Source organism: Sebastes umbrosus, chromosome 10 (genome assembly GCF_015220745.1).
Source record: "Sebastes umbrosus isolate fSebUmb1 chromosome 10, fSebUmb1.pri, whole genome shotgun sequence".
Lineage (NCBI taxonomy): Eukaryota > Metazoa > Chordata > Actinopteri > Perciformes > Sebastidae > Sebastes > Sebastes umbrosus.
In genome coordinates, this window is record NC_051278.1 from 11,223,260 (window position 1) to 11,246,906 (window position 23,647).

The window sequence follows — 23,647 nt, forward strand, 5'->3', positions numbered from 1 at the left end:
CAAATATGTACGTATAATAACAGATACTAACTGTAAATTACAAAACAAAGTATTCAAAAACAAGGGAGGAGAATAAAATGATGATGATATTATTATTATTATTATTATTATTATTATTATTATTATAAATACAAATTATAAAAAATTAAATACATTACTATAAATTATTAATAATAACAATAATAATAATAATAATAATACAGAAATATAAATAAATACAAATGAATAAAATAAATTCACACACCAAATTTCCAACACCTACTAATATCCCTGAGGTCCCTCCACCATGTTAATTGACCTGCACAGGATAAACACACAGTACCTACAGTGTGTTTAAGGCATGTTTACCATTTTAAAGTTTCTTTATTTATCAGTTACTTTTCCAAATATTACTTTTTCGAAATCCACATTATTCCCTCTTCACATCGGCATAGATTAGGTTCACCGCACAGCACTTATTTAAAAAGAAAATATGTCACTTTCAAAGCTGGTTCGCCTGTCACTCTCGTTATTTCCTTCTTCCAAATCAGTGCTGAAGAACACCAGGAGCAAATGCCAGGAGTTGAATTTTCATTAAAACAAACTGTGTATGTGTTAACTACGTGCCAAATTAATCAGAGCACACATGAGGCCACTCGGTGAAACACGGGAGCAGAGGATATCAATGGTCCTGAATGAATAAATTTATGGGAAACACTGTCATCCTCTCTGAACATTGCTGTATATTTGCCTTTTGTATTCCAGATAACTATTAATACCACCAATGCTCAGCCTTTAGGCCAGCAGTTAGTGGCCTTCACCAGCAAGGCGGCACACTTCACCGACGTCATGGATGTCATCTTCGTCACACACCTGGTGGAGAGACTGACGCGGCTGGTGGAGAAACGTAGAGATGTAAGAGTGAACACACACAGAGATGCACCACAGCCAGTTTACTTCACAACATGCGATCTAAGCCTTCGATCCAGACATGACAATATAAAAAAAAACAGTTTCCAAAGTCTGACACTGTATTTTAAGGGGAACTACTGTACTCATTGTTAGCTGCTACTCCTATTCTGACAGCATTCACGCAGGTGCTTGTTCACAGTCGTCTGACAGCAATGATTGGCTGTTGATGATGTTCAAAAGGAAAAACTGTTGACTAGCTCATCCAGAGATAACAACGGCTCCTCAAGAGCCCTAATTGAGCGAACAGAAAATGACACTTCAGCGTATCTCAGCGAGAGACATCAGTAGCTGCCTAAAAACACATGGCAACACGCTGTCGTTCTGGCTTCAATCCTTCAATCGATTCCAGACAGCTTAACTCTTCACCTCGTACGCTTTCCTCTTGCCCATGACGGCGTCGGACCTGAATGGCAATTATGGTTATGAAGATGCATCTCTTTTTGAGCGAGCCGTGTTTTACCTTAAGTGAACTTCTCTTCTGTCTGTGGCCTGAGGGCTTTACGTCACGCTGAAGGTCAGGTGTGTGCGAGGGGGAAGGGTGTTGAGCTTAGTCAGTGAAAAGAATCAGTATTAGCTCTCACTTGTCCAATTACTCATCATAGGTCACTCGGGAGGAGATATTATTAGGAGATACTTAAAGTTTTATCATTCCTGAGACAATGCTGATGAGGCCACCCTCATTCATCCAATAAAGAACAGTCAAATGAAGCAACAATGAAGAGTACAGTAAGTAAATAGCGAGCTGCCATCCCAAGGAAGCGATTATGCCCCATTGGAGCTGCTAATCTAAATTAAATCTCCCTATAATGAATGAAGCCACCATTGCCTCCCTCACAATTCTGACTGGGAGATTATAAATGTGCCTGTTGTTGCGGATATGATTGATGTGCATGATGAGCCTGCCTCTTCCCGCGTGTCTGTGTGTGTGTGTGTGTGCGTACAGTTCGTGTAGCTGTGTGTGTACGTCCATTTGCACACACGTCTGCTTGTGTTTTCCACAGCTGGGGGACTACATATCAGACATAGCCAGCAACATGATGCTAGTGGAGGAGCACATCCTGTGGATGGCGCAGAACGAGGCCAGAGCGTGCACTCGCATCGTCCAGTGCGTGGAGCGCATCGCTGACCTGGCGCTGACCGGAGACAATCAGGTCATTTCGAAGGTACATGACTGGACTTTGAAGCAGTAACACTCATGGCCACGCACTCAGTCAGGGCAGAGGTTGATTATCTGACTAAATGTCCCACAGCTTTACCTTTTTTCTTTGCAGCCTAGAATAATGAGAAGTTAATTTGGCTCCAACAGATAGCCAGAATAAGGCAAGAGAAAGATAAATTGCTTCCTTTGTTTCTTCTGTCTGTTTTTTTTCTCCTCTCCGCTGTCACTTGGGATAAAAGCATCTGCTTAATGACTAATATAAAAATCTCTTCCGCCGCCCTCCAACCCTTCCCCCTCTCTACCCCACTCCTAATTTTTGGCCTCACTCCACCCTCCCCTAGGTGTCTGCTAACATCGCTCTGGAGGCCTTTCTGATCCGACCATCCAACTTCCTCGGTCTCTCCTGTACGGCGCTTCAGCGGCCCCCGTCATCCGCCACCTCGCCCCTCCCTGTCAGCCACTCCCACACTGACAAGGACACGAGCAGAGAGCGCGATGCCGTGGGGGAATCGTTGCTCAACTTCAAATGCCACACTGTCAACAACAGCGGCTCACCGGCCAGTCAGCTCAGCAAGGTAGGGGCACAAGTTAATAAATGGTGTGAAACTTTCTAAAATATGCTACTCCGTTTCTTTTTGCTCGGCTCTGCTGGCAAAAAAATCCACCGAATCCAGCCCGAGGTCAGGAAACAGCGTTCTTTGACTGCAACGCTTTCTCAGTCCCAGCGGGGTTTTTTTTTTTTTTTTAAAGGCCACACACTTTTGTATTTTCTGACACTGTGTTCAAATGCAGGAGTGAGAGAAGAAGGAGAGGAGATGTTCTAACAGAGGAGAAAAGAAAGCGAGAAATAAAATATGAGAAAGAGAGAACAGCTTGTACAGCAGCTCGTGGGCACGACAAAAATGAATTCTGCAACACCACACAGTTGAAGCATGAGGGAAGGATTACCACCTGCCCTTAAGTCTGTTGTTGCCTGTTTGTCTTGGCAAAGTGACACCTTGCTTGGGTCTGTTGGCACGCCATAGATCAGCTAGTGATAGGTGGGCTTATAGTGGGGGCAGGGCCTGCAAATAAGACGGGTAGTGTGGGAATCAGTTGAATTTCGGGCCACTCCCCTGTGATGAATAAGATGGCCTTGCGTCCCTGTCACTTTAAATCAGCCACGGCCCCACCGTGGCTCCGGTTGTGGCCTTCCCAAATGACAAACACCACTTCGTCAACAGACGAGGGGCGCTCTGCATCTGCAGACAGCAGGCAAAACATTCAACTCCCCTGGCACTGAAGTGGCATAGTTCTGCAACATTTGAACAGTTTGCACCCTCTAGCTACTCACTCCGCCGATGAATTCATCAGCGTGCATGTGAGTGCACCCCGTCTGTGCATGTTAATGTGCATCAGCGGGAGAGAGTGTATTATGGGTGTGTGTTTGTCTTTCAGTCTGCGTGCTTATTTCATTCCCCTCATCTTCTTCTTCTTCTTCTTCTTCTCTGGCGAGACGGTGTCAAGTCTCTGCGGTTTTGTCAGCAATTACAGCACTTAGTTGTAGCTCCCGGCTGTGTGTAGAATGCGTGCATGTATGTATGTATTTATGTATGTATGCATTTCTGGAGGCTGAGCTTAGTCAGCCGTCTACGGCGAGGACAATACTACCGTTTTAGAGGCAAAATCACCATCTGATGATTTCCAGATGGACTTTGTCAAATTAAGAAGTACATTTGGAGAAAACATGTGTCTTGGTTAACACTGACAACACATCTCCATGTCGGCACTTCACAGGTTTGACAGGTTTCTCATCACTCTCAAGTTGAAAGAAGAAAAAATATCTGTCTAAAGCTGTGTTGTTGTTAAGCATAACCACAAGTCTTGGCTGCGTGTCCTTGAGTAGCATACTTGAAAATGAAACTCCCCGTATGATGGATTTGGCTTTTCACAAACCGTAAATATGAGAGGATGTGGTGGCGTGTGGTGCCACTCCAAGGCTTTTAATTATTGCCTAATCTCTAGGAAGAGTCTTTATCTTGAAGCAGCCTAGAAATGATTCATATTTAAGAAAGAAAACTCCAATTTGGCTTCTTCCTTACATTCATTCTGTTTGTGCTTGTAGAGTTGTTTTTGGTGTTTTGTGACCAAAATGAAATGTTTCATTGCACAAATCTGGTATTTTAAATGCAGTAGTACAGTGTAAACAATAGTTCTAACATTACACAGTTCTATGAATATCATAATTGTTCATTATAAAACCTTATACAGGGAGTTCTATCTTATATTTTGTTCAACAAATTATCATGAGCTGTGTGGGTACTGGTGCATCTCTCGGCATCTCTGAGTCAAAAGCCCCGTGCTGCTTTTTATTCCCACGCCTGTTGGAAATGACCGATTTTCAAATCAATCTGGTTTTCATTTAGCTAAATAGCAAAAATGTATCGCAAAGTAAAAATAGGAGCGATAGATAAAGACGACTACTCTTGTTTAAACATGCATCTGCTCTAGCACACAGTACATCAAGTCAGAGTGTAAACTGGTGTCAGGTTGCTTGCCCTCCACTTGCTCCGGCATATAAATCCCCCTCGTCATGTGGTTAGACTTCTGCTTGAAGCTTTTTGCTTTACTGCGTCACATGAATTTCTCGCCCCGAATTTTTTACTTGAGCGCTTCTTTGCCTGAGTTCACGCTTGTTGTGTCCATCTCACTTAATTCACCTCTTCCTCTGCTTTTTTCTTCAAGTGAAGTAAGACGAATGTGTGTCTTTGCAGTTCTTGCAGCAAGAAATTTGTATTTTCCATCATGCTATACAAAAAATGAAGATGTGCTGTGTGATTACTTCTCCAGACAATCACTCATACCCTGACTACAACACCTGTATCACCAGTACAAAGCAGTGGTGTTGTGTAGACATTACTGACTTATAGTAAGACTGTGATGGAGATGGAAAGACACAAACAGGCGTGTGAGTGACACAATAATTCACGAGGTAAAAGTGTGTAATAAGAACGCCGTTCTTGCTTTAGGCGTGTCATTTGTTGGCCATGTAGTCTGTACTGGCTGCAATGTAAATACATCCGTGTAAATATGCTACGCTCAGAGCTAGTGACGTAGAATAAAAAGGGAGAGGCGGGCAGGAGGGGAGGTTGATGGGTCCAACAAACACAGGAATTTCAACCAGGAGACCGGTGTTTTGTTTTGCTAGCTACATTAGTGACGTTAGTGACATGTTTTCCTAACTGATGTTACGTTGTTTCCGTATGTATTTTACTTAGTTTACGTACTTCTTTTATGCCCAACCATGATGTTTTTCCTAAACCTAACTAAGTGGTTTTGTTGCCCCCTGCTGGTACTGCACCTTCATACACACGTGTAATATCCACTATTAAGTCCATATATATCCTCCATTAAGTTAATCTTTATTTAAAGGTCCAGTGTGTAGGATTCAGGGTGATGGATTAGCAGAAATGGAATATAATATTCATAAATATGTTTTCTTTAGTGTATAATCACCTGAAACTAAGAATCGTTGTGTTTTCATTAGCTTAGAATGAGTCCTTCATATCTACATAGGGAGCGGGTCCTCTTCACGGAGTCCGCCACGTTGCTCCACCATGTTTCTACAGTAGCCCAGAACGGACAAACCCAACACTGGCTCTGGAGAGAGACTTTTGCATTTTTATGGTACCTGAAGGCCACCGTAGTTCTCCGACATGCTTGGGAAGGGTGAGGTGAGCAAAGGGGTGCTCAGTTGGATGCATTCTGCAACCTCACCAGATGCCGCTAAATCCTACCCACTGGTCCTTTAACAAGGCACATTGACTAAGAACATCCCATTATGAAGTACCCAATTCACAGCAGGAGTCTGGGGGAGTGCTTGTAGGTGGCGAAAGGATTACACACATTCAATTCCAATTAGACTCAAAAGGTGCTTTACTTGAATATTGCTAGAGTATGACTGAGAGGACGACACTTTAAAGACATATTATTGCAGAATCATTCTGCACAACAGTCCGCAATAAAAAGAGATATCGTTGGAATGAATCTTAGTACCCACTGGCTGTACTTACATTTGTCAAATGTGCTGCTATTAGTCTGCATTTTGGAATTTATTTCGAGAGGGACGGACAGTTTCATTGGTGGCACTCTTGCTTTTAAAGACTTGATATATTTTGGTAGTTTTTAGCGAGAAAAATCTCTCAAAAGGTCAGTTTTTGAGCATGAGATGAAGAAGTGTAATACCATTTCCAACTCATTTAGCATGCAGAATGAACACAGCTTGTCCTCCCTGGGCAATTCACACTCTCACACCTACAAGCTGCCCAGTTTCCACAGCTCCTGCTCCTCTGGAACAGTTGTGGGGTGAAGAGCAGCGCCCTGCTCGAGAGCACTTTAATGGTAATTGTTGAGGGACGCGAAAGTGTCTTCAACAGCCTATAAAAGGGCTCTAATCTATTCGAGGTATCACCCACCCTGCAACGGTATCTGTCTATTCTCTCCCCCTCTCTCTCTACCGATCACAGGGCATGTGGGAGAGACTTCGCCAATTACTGATAATCTGGGAAAGTCTCTTAGGCCGAATGCTTTAGCTCAGGCTCTGTCTCACACACAGGTGAGCGCACAATTACAAAGATTTCATATCCAAAAAAAAGTGTGACAAATGATGAAATTGCATCATGAAATGCATATGTGATCATTTCTTTCCCTCTTTTTGTTTGATTTAATAATTTTCTTTTTGACTAGATATTTCAATGTTGAATTTTATCGAATTGAAATATTTCAAAATATGTAAAAGTGCTGTTAATAGTTATCTTTTGGAATTCCTCACAGTTAGTATTAAAACTTTATACATGTAATTTAAACACCACATGCAAAAATGGCTTTCAGGCCAGAGCTTGATGATATTCTTTACTTCTTTGCTTCTTTGCTCCCTGTTTTACTCTCAGGGGTGACCTCACAAAAGGATTGTTCAGCTTTTGAGGCCGTTAAACCTGCAAAAATGAGACAAAAAGAAACTGTGTAATTCTCAAAGCACCCGCAAAGTGTGAAATGCACCCCTAACTGCGCTGCCAAGCAAATAGTGTCTATGTGCTCCTGTACTATTTGCACATTTTTAAATTAGATAATATGCAGACATTTGGTGCAAAATTGGCCCCTTTCTATGCAAATGAGCCTCGTTACAAAAACAGTCCAATTCACAAAGAGCGCTAATACCCACAGTGAAATTATTAGCGTCTTCAGAGAGTTGGGTGTATTTGAAGCCCATTTTTAACGGGTGTCATGTGCCCCGAGCACCAGGGGCCTCTCAAAACACAAGCTTAAAAACAGTAATATCAGTGTTTTCCTTGCCAGTATGCGGCTGGACGAGCCGACGCACGGCACGGTGGAGGGGGCGGTGAGAACGAGAACGAGAGTGCTGTAATTTATCGATACAATAAAGCAGGACATAATATCCCAGATGAGAGTGAGTCATCTACCAGTCATTACGTTAGAATGCCTGGTCTGAACTGGTTGTTCACTAATGCGCAATGATGAGCACTGACATAACAATGTTCATCACACTAACTGAGTGCGTTAGGTAGTTAGCGAAAAAGTACAAGAGGACTGTTGTTAATTTTCTATACACTGGGAATCCATAACATGCAAGTGTTTTCACGCCAGCCCATCTACCGTAACCACCACTGTCATCTCCATCAGTTTATCATCCCCGAGCAGTGGGAAATAAATCAATAACACAACAATAGTAGTAAGTAACATACTCATCGCATTGTGTTTTGAACACACCTGATGCAACTCATCAGCCCCTACTGTTGGATCAGCGCTGAGCATCAGCTGGTTCAGGTGATGCTATAGCAGAGAGAAGTTTAAAATGATTAGGTGGGGGGTCTGGAGGTGTGTTCCTACTGTGTTCTTGGCGCAAAGGTAACATGAATACTTTGCCAAATGGATTTGAAAATTGCAAAACTGCAATTGTTTATTTGACATAGTGTGCACAACAGGATAAGTTAAAGGGATATGTGAGGAGTCTTTGGTGGTTAGATGGTCATGACATTAAAGTCTAGACACAGGTGGTGGTGAAAGAGCGGTGTACAACCCATCGAAAACCAGAGGTGGAAGGGTGGAGGAGGGTCGCAGCGACCAGACACTGGAACCAAAACAAAAAGCAACAGAGAAAGGAACAGTATTACAATTTGACAGCAACAAGATGATTGGCTCACAGAGGTCGTGGCAAAATCTGAACTGAAAAGTGTGAACGCCCTCAGTCAGCTGATTGAGTTGGAAGCGGGACTAGAGGGATACAAATCTAAGTAAATAGCATGAAGATCTTTCTAAACTTTTGCAAAGCTTCACATAGACACAAGACAACTAATTTACTTATTATTAATTTTATATTATTACCCTGCACTAAGCAAATCAAGAGGTTAAACAATATGGGTGTGGGCGCAATGTGCTGAAATGAAATGAACAATCAATTTTAATTGCATAATGCAGAAGTCAAGAGTCAACTGAGCGGTGAGCATCTGGCTCAAGCTGCGCCACACAGCAGTTAAATGCAATATTATTAGGAGAAGCTTAGAGCATTCCCTGATTTATTCTTTAGGCTACAGCCTGCATGATAAATGGAATTACCAGCGGTGCTTTGTTTTAAAGGATAATCTATATCGGATTTTTAATTGTATCTAACTATAAAGCAAGGAATCTCTGTCTGTCTGTCTGTGCGTTATTTGTATATCTGGAGAAACACTCATTAGATCTACTTCAGACTTGCTGTTTGTATTGCTGGAGACCCAAGGAATCAATTTGGACACCCGACATGTTCAATAGTAGTTTGAATAAACAAGCGAAGAGTCAAGCATTTTAACCGCGGCTCATTGACTGCAGATCACTTTTGCTGCTGGATGCGTTACACAGGCTGTTCTCATACACCGTTTGTAGCTATACCTATGAAAAGTAATGCACTGTAATTCGTACATGTATATATCCCACAAAATCAATTTGTATATAATCCACGTAATTGTGAACCAGGAAGTATAAAGAACGACAAACGCAGCGTCGGGAGGAGGTCGGGGTGGACAGGTGTGTCAAAAAATCACCAGACTTTCGCCCAGGAGACCGGTGTTCATACCCCCGTGTGAAACCAGATGTAAACGTTGATTTATTTCTCACATAACTTCCGTACTTATGTTACGCCACTTCAGGAGTTATTTCAACCCAAACCACGATCTTTTTCCCTAAAGTTGTTTTGTTGCCTAACTCTAACCAAGTTGTTTCTTGTGAAGACTGAAGTTTATTTTGAAAAGACTGGAGTAGAAATTGACACGTGCGTGTTGCATTACAACATAACTACTTCTTCACTTCCCTTGAGTCAAGGAGCGAAGAGCGGTTCTCGACAGCGCGTTCCAAACGGGCTCGCCCCCCAGCAACGCTGCAAAACAGCAATGCCGGGAGCCAAGCAATCAGCCGACTGGGCACTGCACTAGTTTGTTAAATGTTGATTCTTTAATTAACACTGGGTTTTTGACTAAAGAAGTGGATCCCTTTAATCAACATTTAATGCACATTTATTGAACTCTTGCTGCTGATCTTGCCATAATTTAAGTTAAGGTTTTCTGCTTCTTTCTTACAAACTATTTGTAAAGTAAGTCAGGATTGCAAAGTTTTCAGGATCTTTCACTAACAGGAAATTCCTCCTTGGTTGCTACCTACCTTTCACCATCTTAATGAGTTGGTCCTGTTGCTTTACAGCAGTGTTGAAACTGCAGCTGAAGGTGTCTCAACTCACATTTTTTCCTATCTTATATTTGAATGCTCAAAGCATCAAGTGTAAGTGTTGCCATGACAATAAGTAAACCGCACATCATTCAGCTGAGACAAATCTCATAATTGTGGGTCTCACAGCAAGCTGCCTAAGCCGGTGTTAAGTTGGCGGATGAAGGAAAGCTTATACACCAACCAGCCTGTAAAAAAAGATGCATCCAATTTAAAACCCAAACCACCATGTGTTCGACTGAAGTATAGATGTAGTAGGAGATATCATATCTGATCCTCTGGGGTTAAAATGACATGAGCAGCCAATCTGAATTGAGACTGAAGGCGTGTTGTGTGAAAGTAGCCATCATTTCTCCCACCAGGGAGGCGGCATGTGTGTTCAGAGTGCAAACTCAATACATTTGGTATATCAGCACAGAAATAAATACACATAATGCACAGACACACACACAGACAGACGCTCCCCTATGACTCATCAGTCAGCCTGTCTAACGCTGCTCAGTTTAACAGCACAACTGTGAAGGCTGCAATAGACACACAGCACCGCCGCTTGTTATTGAGCAAAGGAGAAACTACAGAGATACAAACAGGCAGAAAAGAAGCTGGGGAAAAATCCTAGTTGGATGCTCAGTTTTCACATAATCATGATTCTTTTTTAAAAAATGTTGGTTATCATGTTGTTAGCCAAAGAATATATTGACTAGGGATGTCAAAGTCGTTTTAACGCCATTAATTGCTTTAACACATTAACGCAACTTGCGATTTTTAATTAATCTCTTAAAAATTAGACGGGCCCGGTCGCTATCCAATCTTTCGGAGGTTGTAGGGGGCTCAGTTATGAAGCTAGAGTGAAGATACTGGCATCATATGAAACTAGAAGAACGAAATATCCATTGGTATGAACTATGATGCGCAGGACGCTAAATAATGCTCCAAACTTGCGCTAAATTTTGGCGAGGAAAAACTTGACAAATCTCCCTTTAAGGTACATTTCAAATAGATACAAATTGTGTGATTCATTTTCGATTAATTGCGATTAACTGTTGACAATCATGCAGTTAATCACGATTAAATATTTTAATTGGTTGACAGCCCTAATATCAACATATAAGTTAATTTTCAGATTGTAAATTGTCATTGAATTGCATATACAGTAAATCAGGATGTAAGTAAAGCTCATATGAGCTTGTGTGACGCTGACATTCACATCTTCATTGGCTTCCACTGTCTTTGCCAACAACAGTGGGGAGTCTGAGTGTCATTAACTAGAACAGTGGCACACAAACTTTTTAAGAAGGGCTTTAAAAGTGATTAATAGGCCAGCTCCTAAAAACCCGCAGACTTGCCCATAAACTCGGCTCCTTTTCCAGGCTGCTCCCTCCATCCTCGTGTAACTGAGTGAATGGCTGAGCGATCCGCTCTCTGTCTCACTCTGGCAGAAGCTCAGCACCGTTTAGAGCCGTTTGGGTCCAACTGGACTAAGACACACAGCATATGGCCCTGCTGTGCCAACACCTTGCCAAGAAGTGGCGTAATAAAACTCAGCCTCACAACATGAGCACCTTACGTAATGCACTCTCTTGCAAAAATATTTGTCTACTGATTGATTTTCTGTATTTTCACAGATACAATTTATAGAGGATATAGATTATTATAGAGGAGAAAAGAAAGAAAGAGGAATCTTCACTGGATCTTTTTCTCTTTTTTTTGTAGTTCTCTTCCTAGGTTTAACATGAATTATTTAATTGATAATGAAATAGTACATCATAATGTCCCTGTTGTACTTGTATATATATATATATGTATGTAAAAAAGGGAGAAACTTTAATAGAATCCATAAATCGCACGAGTGTCATGAGCATCCCTGTTGTCTGATGTAACGAGTCCCGTCTGGACTGTGTGTGTCATCTCCTCCTCTTTCTCTCAGTGTTTCTTTGTCACTCTCTGTCAGCCATCAAACAAACACTAAAATACCACAGAAGAAATCCCAGGTCTTTTATCTCTAGACCCCCTGAAGCAGCATAGATGTTCCTCCTTAGAAACACATTTTTGAATTTACTCAAGCAATCTGTTGTTGGAGGAACAGTTGTGCGGTCAGCTTCGCTCTGTAGGTGCAGGTCAAATGTAGTTATGTGACAAAAGGCACTCTTAGGCAGATGATTGGTTATTTAAAAACAAGACTGGCATCTCTTTAAAGGTGTTCTATGGGATATTCAGAGCATTAATATATCAGCAAACAACTATTTGCTGTGTAAAGATACAGTATACAGGATTAATGTCAACCTGAGCAGAGGATGTCGCTCTCCCTCTGTGTGTGTTGTAATCCGAGCTTCTCCTTGCTTTGTTTACTGCTCTGCACTGCTCTCATACGGCGGTTACAATTGATAACGCCGTCGGGACCAACAGCACCGTTACGGAAGCGAAGCACCCGCCCTCCGGTTCCCACCCAAAATAACGCCGTTAGGTCTGTCATTAGTGCCTTCATTTTTACTGTTAACAACGTTAGCTACAAGCCATCTGCTCAGCCGTCGCCATGTTGAGAGCCATGAGGAGGCAATAGATATGCTCCCAATCTCACATTTAGCACCTTTAAAGGGACTATTTGTAACTTTCAGAATTGCTTGTTAACAGCGACACCTGTGGCCGTTAAGTCAACGAAAGTCAGCGTCGGGCTCGCGCTTGCTCGCTCTAAATATACCTGAACGATCATCGCTCAAAACAGTGAGGCGACACACGTCAGCTAAAACCACAATATCACTCTATATTATAATACTATAATATACTCATATCCATGAATCAATGCTGATACAAGTGTTGACTCTTCCTGCTTTAGCAAAAGCGGGTCGGTGCCGGTGCTGAAGCAGGAAGAGAAACATTATCGCCCCGACCGCAGCCGGAGGAAGACACCGGCACCGGTCGGAGGCGATAACGTTACTCATTGCGGAGCCCCGTCACTTCACAAGACACGGAAAAACCTCTGTTGGTCTGGAGGAGCTGCAGCATTTATTTCTGCACAAACGTCCACTGTGCATTCACTAGATATTCTCAGAGCTAAACTAACTCGTCTGCAGTCTGTAGTGAGCGCGCGTTCACGTCTAGAGGTGGAGCGAGACAGCGAGAACGCACGCGCTGTGTTAATGAAGGCAAGCAGGCAGAGGAGCAGAGACAGCGGCCACTAGCGAGCGCGCATGTGTCCCGACCCGGTACATTTATATGCTTAAAAACTTACAAACAGTCCCTTTAAGACTGTTTTAGGCACCTTCTTACTGAAATTAAATGCTAATCTCAGTATGCTAACATGCTCACAGTGACTATGTTAACATGCTGATGTTTAGCGGGTAGCATATTTAACCATGTTTCCCGTCTTAGTTTGGTGTGTTAGCATTAATATGAGCTAATTAGCACTAAACACAAAGTACAGCTGTGGCTGATAGGAATGTCTTTAGTTTTGATAGTAAAGTAAAGTTTCTAATTTTGACCTGATGATGGCGCTAGATGAAAAGTGAAGAGATCACAACATTATTGCGATTCCTCCTGAGGGCATAATTAACATCTGAACCAATTTCATAGAAATCCATCCAATGGTTGTTGAGACATTTCACTCAAAACCGCAAATTTCAAAAGTCAGGTTGTCATCAAAGTCATTAGGATTCATCCTCTAAGGACCATGAATGTCTGTGCAAAATGTTGTGTCAATCCATCAAGTAGATGTTGAGATATTTCATGGTATATGTGAAAACTTTGACCGGCCGGTGGAACTAGATAAAGAGTCGGGGAATCGCTAAAGTCATAAGGATGGATGTGTGTGCCAAATTCCAGCAATTCAGCAGATATTTGTTGGAATATTTCAGTCTGGACATTTCCCTAGAGAGCCTCGCCGCTAACATGCCTATAAACATAATTTTCCGTCTGTATGTAGGACACACATTAATTAAAAAAGGAGACTTGTCTATCGACCTTGTAGATTTTCTCATTGAGTGTTGCTGATCACACAACACCAAGCGGCTTTTCTGTGTATAGATCGACAAAGAAAGCAATCAGTGTCAGTTTGTTGTTCAATAAATATCTGTTTGAGTATTCAAATGCTGACCTGATTTTGCATTTAACCGGGTTTAGTGAACCAGTTGGGGCAATTAGTGTCATACTTGACATTTGTACGTTTTATAACCTCTTAAAATACAAGAGGTATCTTTAGTTTATCAGATTCCCGCTAGAATTTGACTTTCACATCTCTGTGTGTCGAGTATCTTACTCACATATTAATATTACAACTTTGCACAAGTGTAGCATATGCAAATGAACACACGTTTTTTTCTAAAGTCATTGAGTCACTTAGTTGCATTTGATCGCAGACCACATTCTTATCTGTCACATACTATTTTCAAAGGTCTGCTTAAATCCTAATTGGTAGGGAAAAATCTGACATAGCGAATGCTTATTGAACGTTTCCATCAAAAAAACATATGTCTTCTCCGTCTTCACACTCAGTAAAAAGTTGGCTTTGAGACTCTTGCTTCAAATATATAATATAAATATGAACACTATCTGCAAGAATTCGTGAACAAATTTTTGGCACAGATAGAAATTGTGACACTTGAAGCGTTCTGCTTTCTTGAGCTGAAAAGAGGTCAGGTTAGGTGAGGTTTTCAACGCGAGGTTGTGTATATTTAGGTGATTGACAGTTGTCACGGGGTATTTATGGTGCAATTGGAAGAGTTTTATTCGAGTATTCAAAATAGCACACATTGGTTCCTAATGCAAAGCGGCAGGAATTCTGAGGTACAGGGACTATATCTCATGATATCTGCAACAGAAAAGTGAGATAAAAATAGTGAAATTAGTCCGTTAACAGTTTTAATTTGATTAGATATAGGATTGCGTTGCCAAGTGACCATGGTATGAGCAAGATAATACCCTCCAAGTTTTTTTCAAATATTGTCCAGAAACCCTCACAGGTACTGCACTTAACAAAAATATGCTCAAATCATAACATGGCAAACTGCAGCCCAACAGGCAACAACAGCTGTCAGTGTGTCAGTGTGCTGACTTGACTATGACTTGCCTCAAACTGCATGTGATTATTATAAAGTGGGCATGTCTGTAAAGGGGAGACTCGTGGGTACCAATAGAACCCATTTTCATTCACATATCTTGAGGTCAGAGGTCAAGGGACCCCTTTGAAAATGGCCATGCCAATTTTTCCTCGCCAAAATTTAGCGTAAGTTTGGAGCGTTATTCAACCTCCTTTGCAACAAGCGAGTATGACATGGTTGGTAACAACGGATTCCTTTAGGTTTTACTAGTTTCATCTGATTCCAGGATCTTTAAAACTGAGCCCGCTACAACCTCAGAAAGATTGATTGCGTTAATGCGTTAAAGAAATTACTGGCGTTAAAACGAAGTTACCTTAATGCATTATTATCGCATTAACTTTACTTAACTTAACTTAACAGCCCTAATCAAAATCATCTCCTGACCCCTCAGGTTTGTCTCGCAGTGGGTTCCCGACATGTAGTTATTTGTCAGCTGGCTTTGAGCCCATTGACATACATCAGTCATAAACTCAATCAACATATTTTAAATGAACACTTTTATACATCGACAAATTTGTCTGCTTCACATCCCAAAACAAAATCTTTAAATCTGCAATTAAAATGAGCTTTTGAAAAAAGCATCGACATCTTCTCAGCCTCTTGCCTGATTACGGCTGATATCTGCCGGCTGACCTTTTAGTTTGCATCGCACTGTCTAATAGCACAGTGTCACTTTGTTTGGAAGAGATTCGGAACTAATTATGCCTAAATTACACAAACATATGGCATCTTATCCTATTTCCCAAGTCAGTGGGCATTATCCATGATCTGAATAGCAGAGTGTATGGTTCATTGAGGATGACAGTTTGGGACAATATTTACCACTTTAGATCTCCCTCTTCTTTGTCATTGACAGGTAATTAGTGGAAGCCTTTAGGCTGAACGGGTGGAGTATTCCCACCTCCCTCTCTCCTCAGATAGCCTCTCTCTGCTCCACAGAGCGCCACTGCTTTTTAATTACAGCCACCCGGCTCTGCGGGGGTGTTTGTTTTTGTTTTTTTAGGGGGGTATATGTGGATGTGTTTGTGCTTTTTTTGGTGTGAGGGTGTGTTTGGATGTGTGTATGCGTCAGCCGCCCTCCAGGTTAAGACTCCATCAGGGGATACTGTTGCAGCAGAGTAGAGCCGAGGGGTTGGAGCACAGTAAACGAATCCTCCGTGTCAGCACAGGCAAATATGACCCAGTTTGTACCCGATACAGTAAACATGGCGCTTTACGAATGCGAATGCTTAATATCTTCGTAATTTGCTTCTAATTGGAATATGTTAGGGATGCATTGTATACAGCTCTCTAATAAGCTATGGCGGATTTAAAGTACTTAACTCCAACACGAACGGTGCAAGGACTGTTCATTAGCTCGTTGACCTGCGTCTCTGTGTGGAGGGGGCACGGATTGAGGAAATCTTCCCTCCGTATTTGACATGCAAACGACCGGAGGTTAATAGCATGGGTGTTGAACTGCTGTTAAGTGTCAAAGTCAGATGGCAACGGGCATTAACATTGGATGGGTATTAAGGTTTTATTAGTTCATGTTATGCTTCATAATGAACAGTGGGTGTGTTGTACCCTCTCCAGTGCGTGGGTGGGTGTATGAATCTGGAAGCGCATGTGTGTGTCTTTATAGGTGAAAATATTCATATATGCGTGCTTGCGTCACGTTGTGTATGCAAAGATGTGAATATTAAGCATTTATATATGTGTGTGGCTGCACATCCATGCAGATGCATAATGCTCCACAGTGAGGAGGCATATAGAAATTTGACTCCGTCCCTGAGGAATCGCATCTTTTTTTTTTTCCTCCCTTTTGCAGCTCGGTGAAACAAACAGGCCTGTGATGCAGCAGTGAGAGGCCTTGAATGCTAAACACATCATAAGAGAGGAAGGCAGTTGAGAGGAGGAGGAGGAGGAGGAGGAGGAAGAGGAGGAGGGCGGGAGACAAAAAGAGAACTGGAATTGAAAAAGAGCGAGAAAGGATGCGATAGAGCAAAAAAGTGACAAATGAAGGACTGGAGACAGACAGGTGGACACATCCAGGAACTAGAGAGTGAGAAGTGAGATGGAGAGACTAAAGGAGCAGGAGAATGAGAAAGGAAATTTGTCCTATCAATGGCTGGAGATCAGCCGGGCCTTAGGGACTTCTGTCCATTTCCACTGAATGAGAGACAGAGATTTATTTCCCTTTTGTAGAGGAGCAGAGGAGTTGATCCTTTACTTCCTGTGTAGAAAGTGTGCTGCTGGACTCAAGTGATTCATTCGTCCCATCCCCATCTTTTCTGACAATCTACCACAAGAGCAACCAGGTCACTTCTGACGACGGAGCACCCACACCTTCACTTTCCTTTACGCCCAATTTCTCCAGTTTATTTCATCAAACGTTTTGTTGAATCATGCAGGACACTCTGAGTGCAGTACTTACCAAGCCTCTCAGCTGTCCAATGCTTTTACTGCTGCACAACAATGTGCTTTCTCACTCTCCACCACACCGAGGAGATGCATGGAGGCATTTGCTCATCACTGACAGGCCTTTTTTTTTCTCATACATTTAGCCCAGATCTCATTTTCTCCGCGGCGTGCCACAGTCTTATCAGGCGAGCTGTACCATATTCTCCGCCAGCTACGTCCTGACAGCTAACTGTAGAAAACGACAGCTCCGGCCTGCCCACCGCTTCAGGAAAAAATAATCCTTTGAAAAATGGGTCATTTTCAATTATATATTGTATCTGCATCTTAATAGAGTCTTCTGTAATCATGTCAAAGGGAGTATGGTAAAGATTTTCCTGCCCGTAGCCGCACTGTAAACCTGCATCACTCATAACAGCGTCAGAGGAGTTTCACAGAGTAATATATGAAATGGAAAACTTCAACTTTGGAAATGCATTTTTAAAACTGTTTTGAAAACTGACAGGAGAGGTATTTAGGTTCTGATTTCACAAATCAAAGCAGGTGGTAGGAATGAAAAACTTGGGATGTAATATCAGCTTTCATTTCAGTGCTACTGTACATTTGCACAGGTTGGTGAAGGCCACGGAGAGCATATATATATATATATATTTATATATATCTGTAAATGACAATAATCACGGTAATGATGGGGATATAAATTGTCGGCATTAGGGATGGGCGATATATTGAATAAACTCGATGTATTGCGGCTTGTTCTACGCGGGATGTAGTAAATGTCTATCTGCAACATCGAGTATAAATATGAATTGTTATTTGTTTCAAGCTGCCAGCATCTCCTCCCACAGACACACAGACAGTCCTGGGTGAGTGTGTGTGACGTGTGAGCATGTATGTTTTTGTGTCTGGAGGGAAGCAGGGAACAGGGAAAGAGCCTCGAGAGAGCGGAAGAAGTGAAGCGCCAAAGCGAGTTTGTACACGTTGAGGTCAGAAAAGGTGACGGAAGATGCCAGCCTCCACTTCAAAAAAGGAGTTACGGCTTTTAATAATCGCCACGGTCTCTGAACATATGAGACATACAGGTTTTGACCTGCCTAGGGGAAGAATGAACATGTAAGAGTCCATTCTAGATAAAAAAAAAAGCTCTGTTTTCGCTGTCTACTTTTCTCTTTTTAGAGCACGCCACTTATTTCTCCAACTGTTGTCTCTTGTCTACCATGTCTCACAACGGTATATTGTAAAACCGGTATGTGATATAATACGACATGTACTATCACATGGCCCACCCCTAACTATTCTGTTTCATGTTTTAACTTCACTTGCAGGATTACATGGCCGTCTATGGCTTGAGAAATCCTCTGCCTTCTGAAACCCTGGAGTTTATTATGCAGATTGAAATTTGATTATTTGCAGTGCTAAAAAACAAGCCTGTTTTCCTGGAAAGTGGATGTCGATTTTGTTGATACAAAGCTTTTCTGCCAACAGCAGCAATATGGTTCATGTCCCAGTGTAACTCTGAAAGTGAATGAGCAACATCTTTCCTCCCTAAATAACAAATGAAGCCAGCACTAGAAGACCGGCCAGCATCGAAAGCCTGTTGCACTGGGCAGCTGCCAGCTGTTTATGTGTGTCACTCCAAATTTGAGGCGAGAATTTGCTGAAAAATCCTGTGTGTGCTGAGCAAACTTTATCTAGATACATATTAATATTACATCTCCTGACTAGCAGTTTAAATTACTTTGTCAATGTCTGTGACAGCTGCTGACATTTCAGCTCTGAAGCCAGTTAACTGTGGCTCCAGTTTGACATGACATTAGGTCATTATGGCCTTCCTCCACCACTACAGTCGGATGGCATTCATCATCCGCTGGCCTCTCATTGGCACTTATTTGACCCCTCGCCCCAGTAATAATAAAGCATGTTTCAGCATTGGCATTTTCCAATCTAGTTACAACCCTCCCGCATTTCATATTCACACAGTTGTTTGATCTCTTGCCGTTTTTCCCTGTATCATTATCTCTCAAACACACACATTCAAATGAATACTGTAAATGCTGAATGTTACTTAAATTATGTTTTTACATGAGATTCAAATGGCGCATAGGTTAAAGAACAAGTAGCGCTAATAATAGCGTTAAATCTCTAATGCATTAGATGCTAGAACATGTAGAACATTACAGAACTATTGCTCCTACACACACTATTCTGCCTTTAATACATATTATTTTAAGGCTGTCAATTGATTAAAATATTTAATTGCAGGATTGTCCATAGTTAATCAGGATTAATTGCAAATTAATCGCAAATTAATCGCACGTTTTCTATCTGTTCAAAATGTACCTTAAAGGGAGATTTGTTAAGTATTTAATATTCTTATCAACATTTGAGTGGGCAAATATGCGGCTTTTTGCAAATGTAGGTATATATTTATTACTGAAAATCAATTAGCAACACAAAACAATGATAAATATATTCCAGAAACTCTCACAGGTACTGTATTTAGCATAAAACAATATGCTCAAATCATAACATGACAAACTGGGGCATGTCTGTAAAGGGAAGACTCGTGGGTATCCATAGAACCCATTTTCATTCACATATCTTGAGGTCAGAGGTCAAGGGACCCCTTTGTCCATTACAGTTTTTCCTCACCAAATTTGAGCACAAGTTTGGAGCGGGATTTAGCCTCCTTCGCGACGAGCTACTATGACGTGGTTGGTACCAATGGATTCATTAGGTTTACTAGTTTTACATGATACCAGTATCTTCAGTCTATCGTTACAACCGAGCCCTCCGAAATATCGATTTCTTTAATGTGTTAAAACAAATTTGCATTAACGCGTTATCGCATTAACTTTGACAGCCCTAATTATTTTATAAACTACCATCACAATAGTGCAAAACACACAAATCCAAACAAACAGACTGATTTCAACTATTCCTCTCACTCCCTTCTCTCCCTCCTCCTGCCCTCATCCTTCTTCTCTGGCTCTGTTCATGTGGCTAAAAGCAGCAAATGCTGAGCCAACTGGCTGAGTTTGCCTCCCATGCGCCAGTTAATCTGGCCCGTCCTGCTTTATCTTCCACCTTTGCTTCTGGTCTACAAATCACAGCTCAATTGACTCCCGTTTCTATCCTCCTTTCTCTCCCTCTGCCCTCCTTTATGTCCTACAGTAGGCGCCTCCTCCTAAAACCAGGATGCAGCAGCAGGGAGTCCTTTGCAATCCGTCTCCTCTTCTCCCTGTCTCACACACACACGCACACACACACACACACACACTCCCCCTTTCATTGTGTTTCTCGGTTTGTTGCAAGCTGCTTTCATCCTCTCATCCTCTCATCCTTCGCTACGTGGGGTAATTAGAGGTAAATTAATAGAGGATGCTGTAAGAGCAGGTTGCCCTGCAGGTTGAGGCCAGTAGTGTATGACAGGCGTGCAGAAAAATGCGAGAATTAACACCCGAATGTGTTGACTTGATGATGATATGCGTCCTCACAGGATGCACACAAACACATCCTGTTAAAACTCAGCATCCCTGAAAACTGACGCCGAACATCTGTTGATGTGACAGCTAGAATCCAAATGCCATGTAAATCTGAAAGTTTCTTTTTCTGAAGGAAAATGAGAGTTGAGAAGTTTTGGGTCGTCTATAGCTACTACCTTACCTTGCATGGCAGCTGGATTCTCGCAATGTCACAAGGTTACGTGAGAATCGCTGGATCACATGTCATACAAAAATCTATGTTGGCAGGCTTCAAGTAATGCATTTTTATCTGGCAAGCCAGAACACCAAACAATCAGTGTCCTGTGAGGAGCTATACTGCAGCTACGGGCGTGGTTTAGGTGTGTGATAATGGCGGCTTCTAAAGAGGTTAGCATTAATGCTGCAATAGCATCAGTTACAGTATATCAGCACTGGAGATTATTTCCTCATTGAAAGAAGAGCAAAGACACTGAAGGCGAAGTTTTCGCTCTTCTCCCGACTAGCCTCAGCAAGAGTTTGATTGACAGATGGCTCGTCCAATCACCATTCAGGAAGAAAACTGTGTTTTATTCGCAAACTTCCACGGTGAACGGAGAATCAAAAAATTGGGGAAAGGTCTTGATGAATTGAAGTAAACGGGGGCTGCATTTAACAACAGCAAAACTATATCAAAACATCTGTTTATAAACTCTCACACAACTTGTCAAGTATAACTTCATTCATCCAGTCGTATGCTCACTGCTTCCCCTAACACATGCGTCTTCACTAAAACCTTATTATTTGAAACACTTTGAACGCAAGAGTAGCACGCCTGTGCAAGCATGAGACTGTTAATATGTTTTTAAACAGTAAGGTTTTAGTGAAGATGCATGTGTTTGGGAAGTACTGAGCATACGACGGGATAAATGAGACTTGGATTATACTGCACGAGTTGGTTTTGATTCTCCGTTCATCATGAAGGCCTGTGAGAAAAACTAAGTTTTTCTTCAAGAGTCATGGGGCGAGTAATTGATATACAAATAGTCATTTTGTGGGTGAAATATTCCTTTAAATATCTTTTGGACATCAGCTCCAGGGAGTGTCCTGTGTTGCTTGGGTTGATGTTGAACTCTGCTTCTTCCTACATGTTGCTGTAAAGTGCTGAAATATGGGGAACATCTGTCGCACCTGCATGCATATGTTGCGGACAGCGTAGATGTGATTGTTAATATACCGGCATGAATGGGGAGAACTGAGAAAGCGTGCACGCCCAGCAGCATTCTTTCTTTTATGAATGCAATCTGAAAACACTTTTGAGGAAAAACACATCTGTCATTTCTCGTGTAAATCGACCGTCTTCAGCCTCCTCCTGCGTCTCACTCTTCTCTCTGACCTCTCCCCTCTTTTATCATCTCCATCCACATCATGTTTTGGGGAAACAGTCTCCTCTAATACCCACGAAAAAAGAGAGGAAAAAATGACTTTTTCTAATTGCTCTGCGGTGTGTTTGCATGTTGCACCATCTGTGGAGCTTCTGCCATTCCCTCAATTAGAATCCTTAGATCAACGAGATTGGAGTTTTACTGCACCGCCAGTGTTTGCCCAGATGGAATCTGCTGCAAGAGCACCGGCTTTCAGCAGTTATAATTACAGTAACACTGTGCTCCTCTCTCAACAGTGGGGTATCTCTCACTCTCTCTCTCTGTGTATATTTCTCTCTAATTATTGTTATTCCTCATGTGGAAATGGTAGTTTTCACCCCCCTACTGTATCTGTTACTGCACTGTGCAAAGCTGTAAATTTGGCATCGCAGTTACGAGTCCTCCCACGGAGTGTCCATAATTTTGGATTTACTGAGACAATATAAGCTGCTTATTTTTGATGAAACGTGTGTGTGTGTGTGTGTCTCATTCAGGGAGAGTGGAACAAATACACACACACACACACACACAGCGTTTAACCCATGTTGTATGCAAGGTTTTGAAGGTATCCGTGGGTCCTGAAAGTGTTTTCACTTACCGCATATAAAAACCTGTATATACTGGCCCATACGGCTCAAACAGACTCAGGTGTGTGTGCACCCGTTTGATTTGGTTCATTTAGACCAGTGTGAGTTTGGTGAGGACTAAACTGGTCTGGTTGTTAGCCAAGCAAATTCTAGTGAGATTGGTTTGTAGTGTGAGAGGAAAGCAGACCAAACCCATTGGCTTTTCTAAGAAAAGATAAGTAATTTTAGCGTGAATTCAAAAGCTGAACTACTATTCAATCCATCCGCTGAACAAAAAATGATCTCCCAATTTCTGTAAGCGATATATACTGTATGTAATGTAGCAAGCGTAAAGTGATGTAAGGAAAATAGGAGCATGGGGAAAATAAAATCCTTGATATCGTGGCCCATATTGTTACTGTACCGTCCATTTACGTTAACTAATCCTTTCACAGATGTAGTGGTTATGTTTACACTGACACCAAGGAGAAGTTAAATTATGTTTCCTTGACTTCTTCTATGTTTTCTTCACATTGTGGTTTGCTGACACGTACGTTATACCCCCAACCTGTGTAAGTGTAAAAGAAGCACACACACACACACAATATGCCAGACCAGCATCACGTCATCGCCGAGGCTTCCCCTTTAACTAACTCGCTGTCACAGAAGAGAAAATGGAAAATGCCAAAAAGCTGTTGTGTAGCGGGTTAACCAAAGCTTTCACACTGAGATTCCAGACACATACGATACGTTAATATTCACTGTCAGTGTGGTAAATCACTAAATGATGCTGGTGACAGTGACTAGCATCGGTATCTAACGTTAGCTTGAGTGGGAGGCT

The 23,647-nt window shown here is 41.9% G+C and overlaps 1 protein-coding gene and 1 long non-coding RNA gene across 4 annotated transcripts in view; one reads left to right on the forward strand and one right to left on the reverse strand.

The window, feature by feature from the left end:
* LOC119495824 (adhesion G protein-coupled receptor A3) overlaps positions 1–23,647 on the forward strand; it is a 192,898-nt gene that overhangs the window by 66,351 nt on the left and 102,900 nt on the right. For all 3 annotated transcript variants that reach the window (XM_037782651.1, XM_037782652.1, XM_037782653.1), the window contains 3 exons: positions 745–894; positions 1,953–2,114; positions 2,452–2,685. In XM_037782651.1, the coding sequence (XP_037638579.1) occupies positions 745–894; positions 1,953–2,114; positions 2,452–2,685 (546 nt within the window). The remainder of the gene's footprint in view (positions 1–744; positions 895–1,952; positions 2,115–2,451; positions 2,686–23,647) is intronic.
* Positions 8,037–10,350, reverse strand: LOC119495825. The gene is made up of 2 exons (XR_005208573.1): positions 9,800–10,350; positions 8,037–8,237 (listed from the first exon to the last, which is right to left on the reverse strand). It is a non-coding gene; the product is annotated as an uncharacterized LOC119495825 (long non-coding RNA).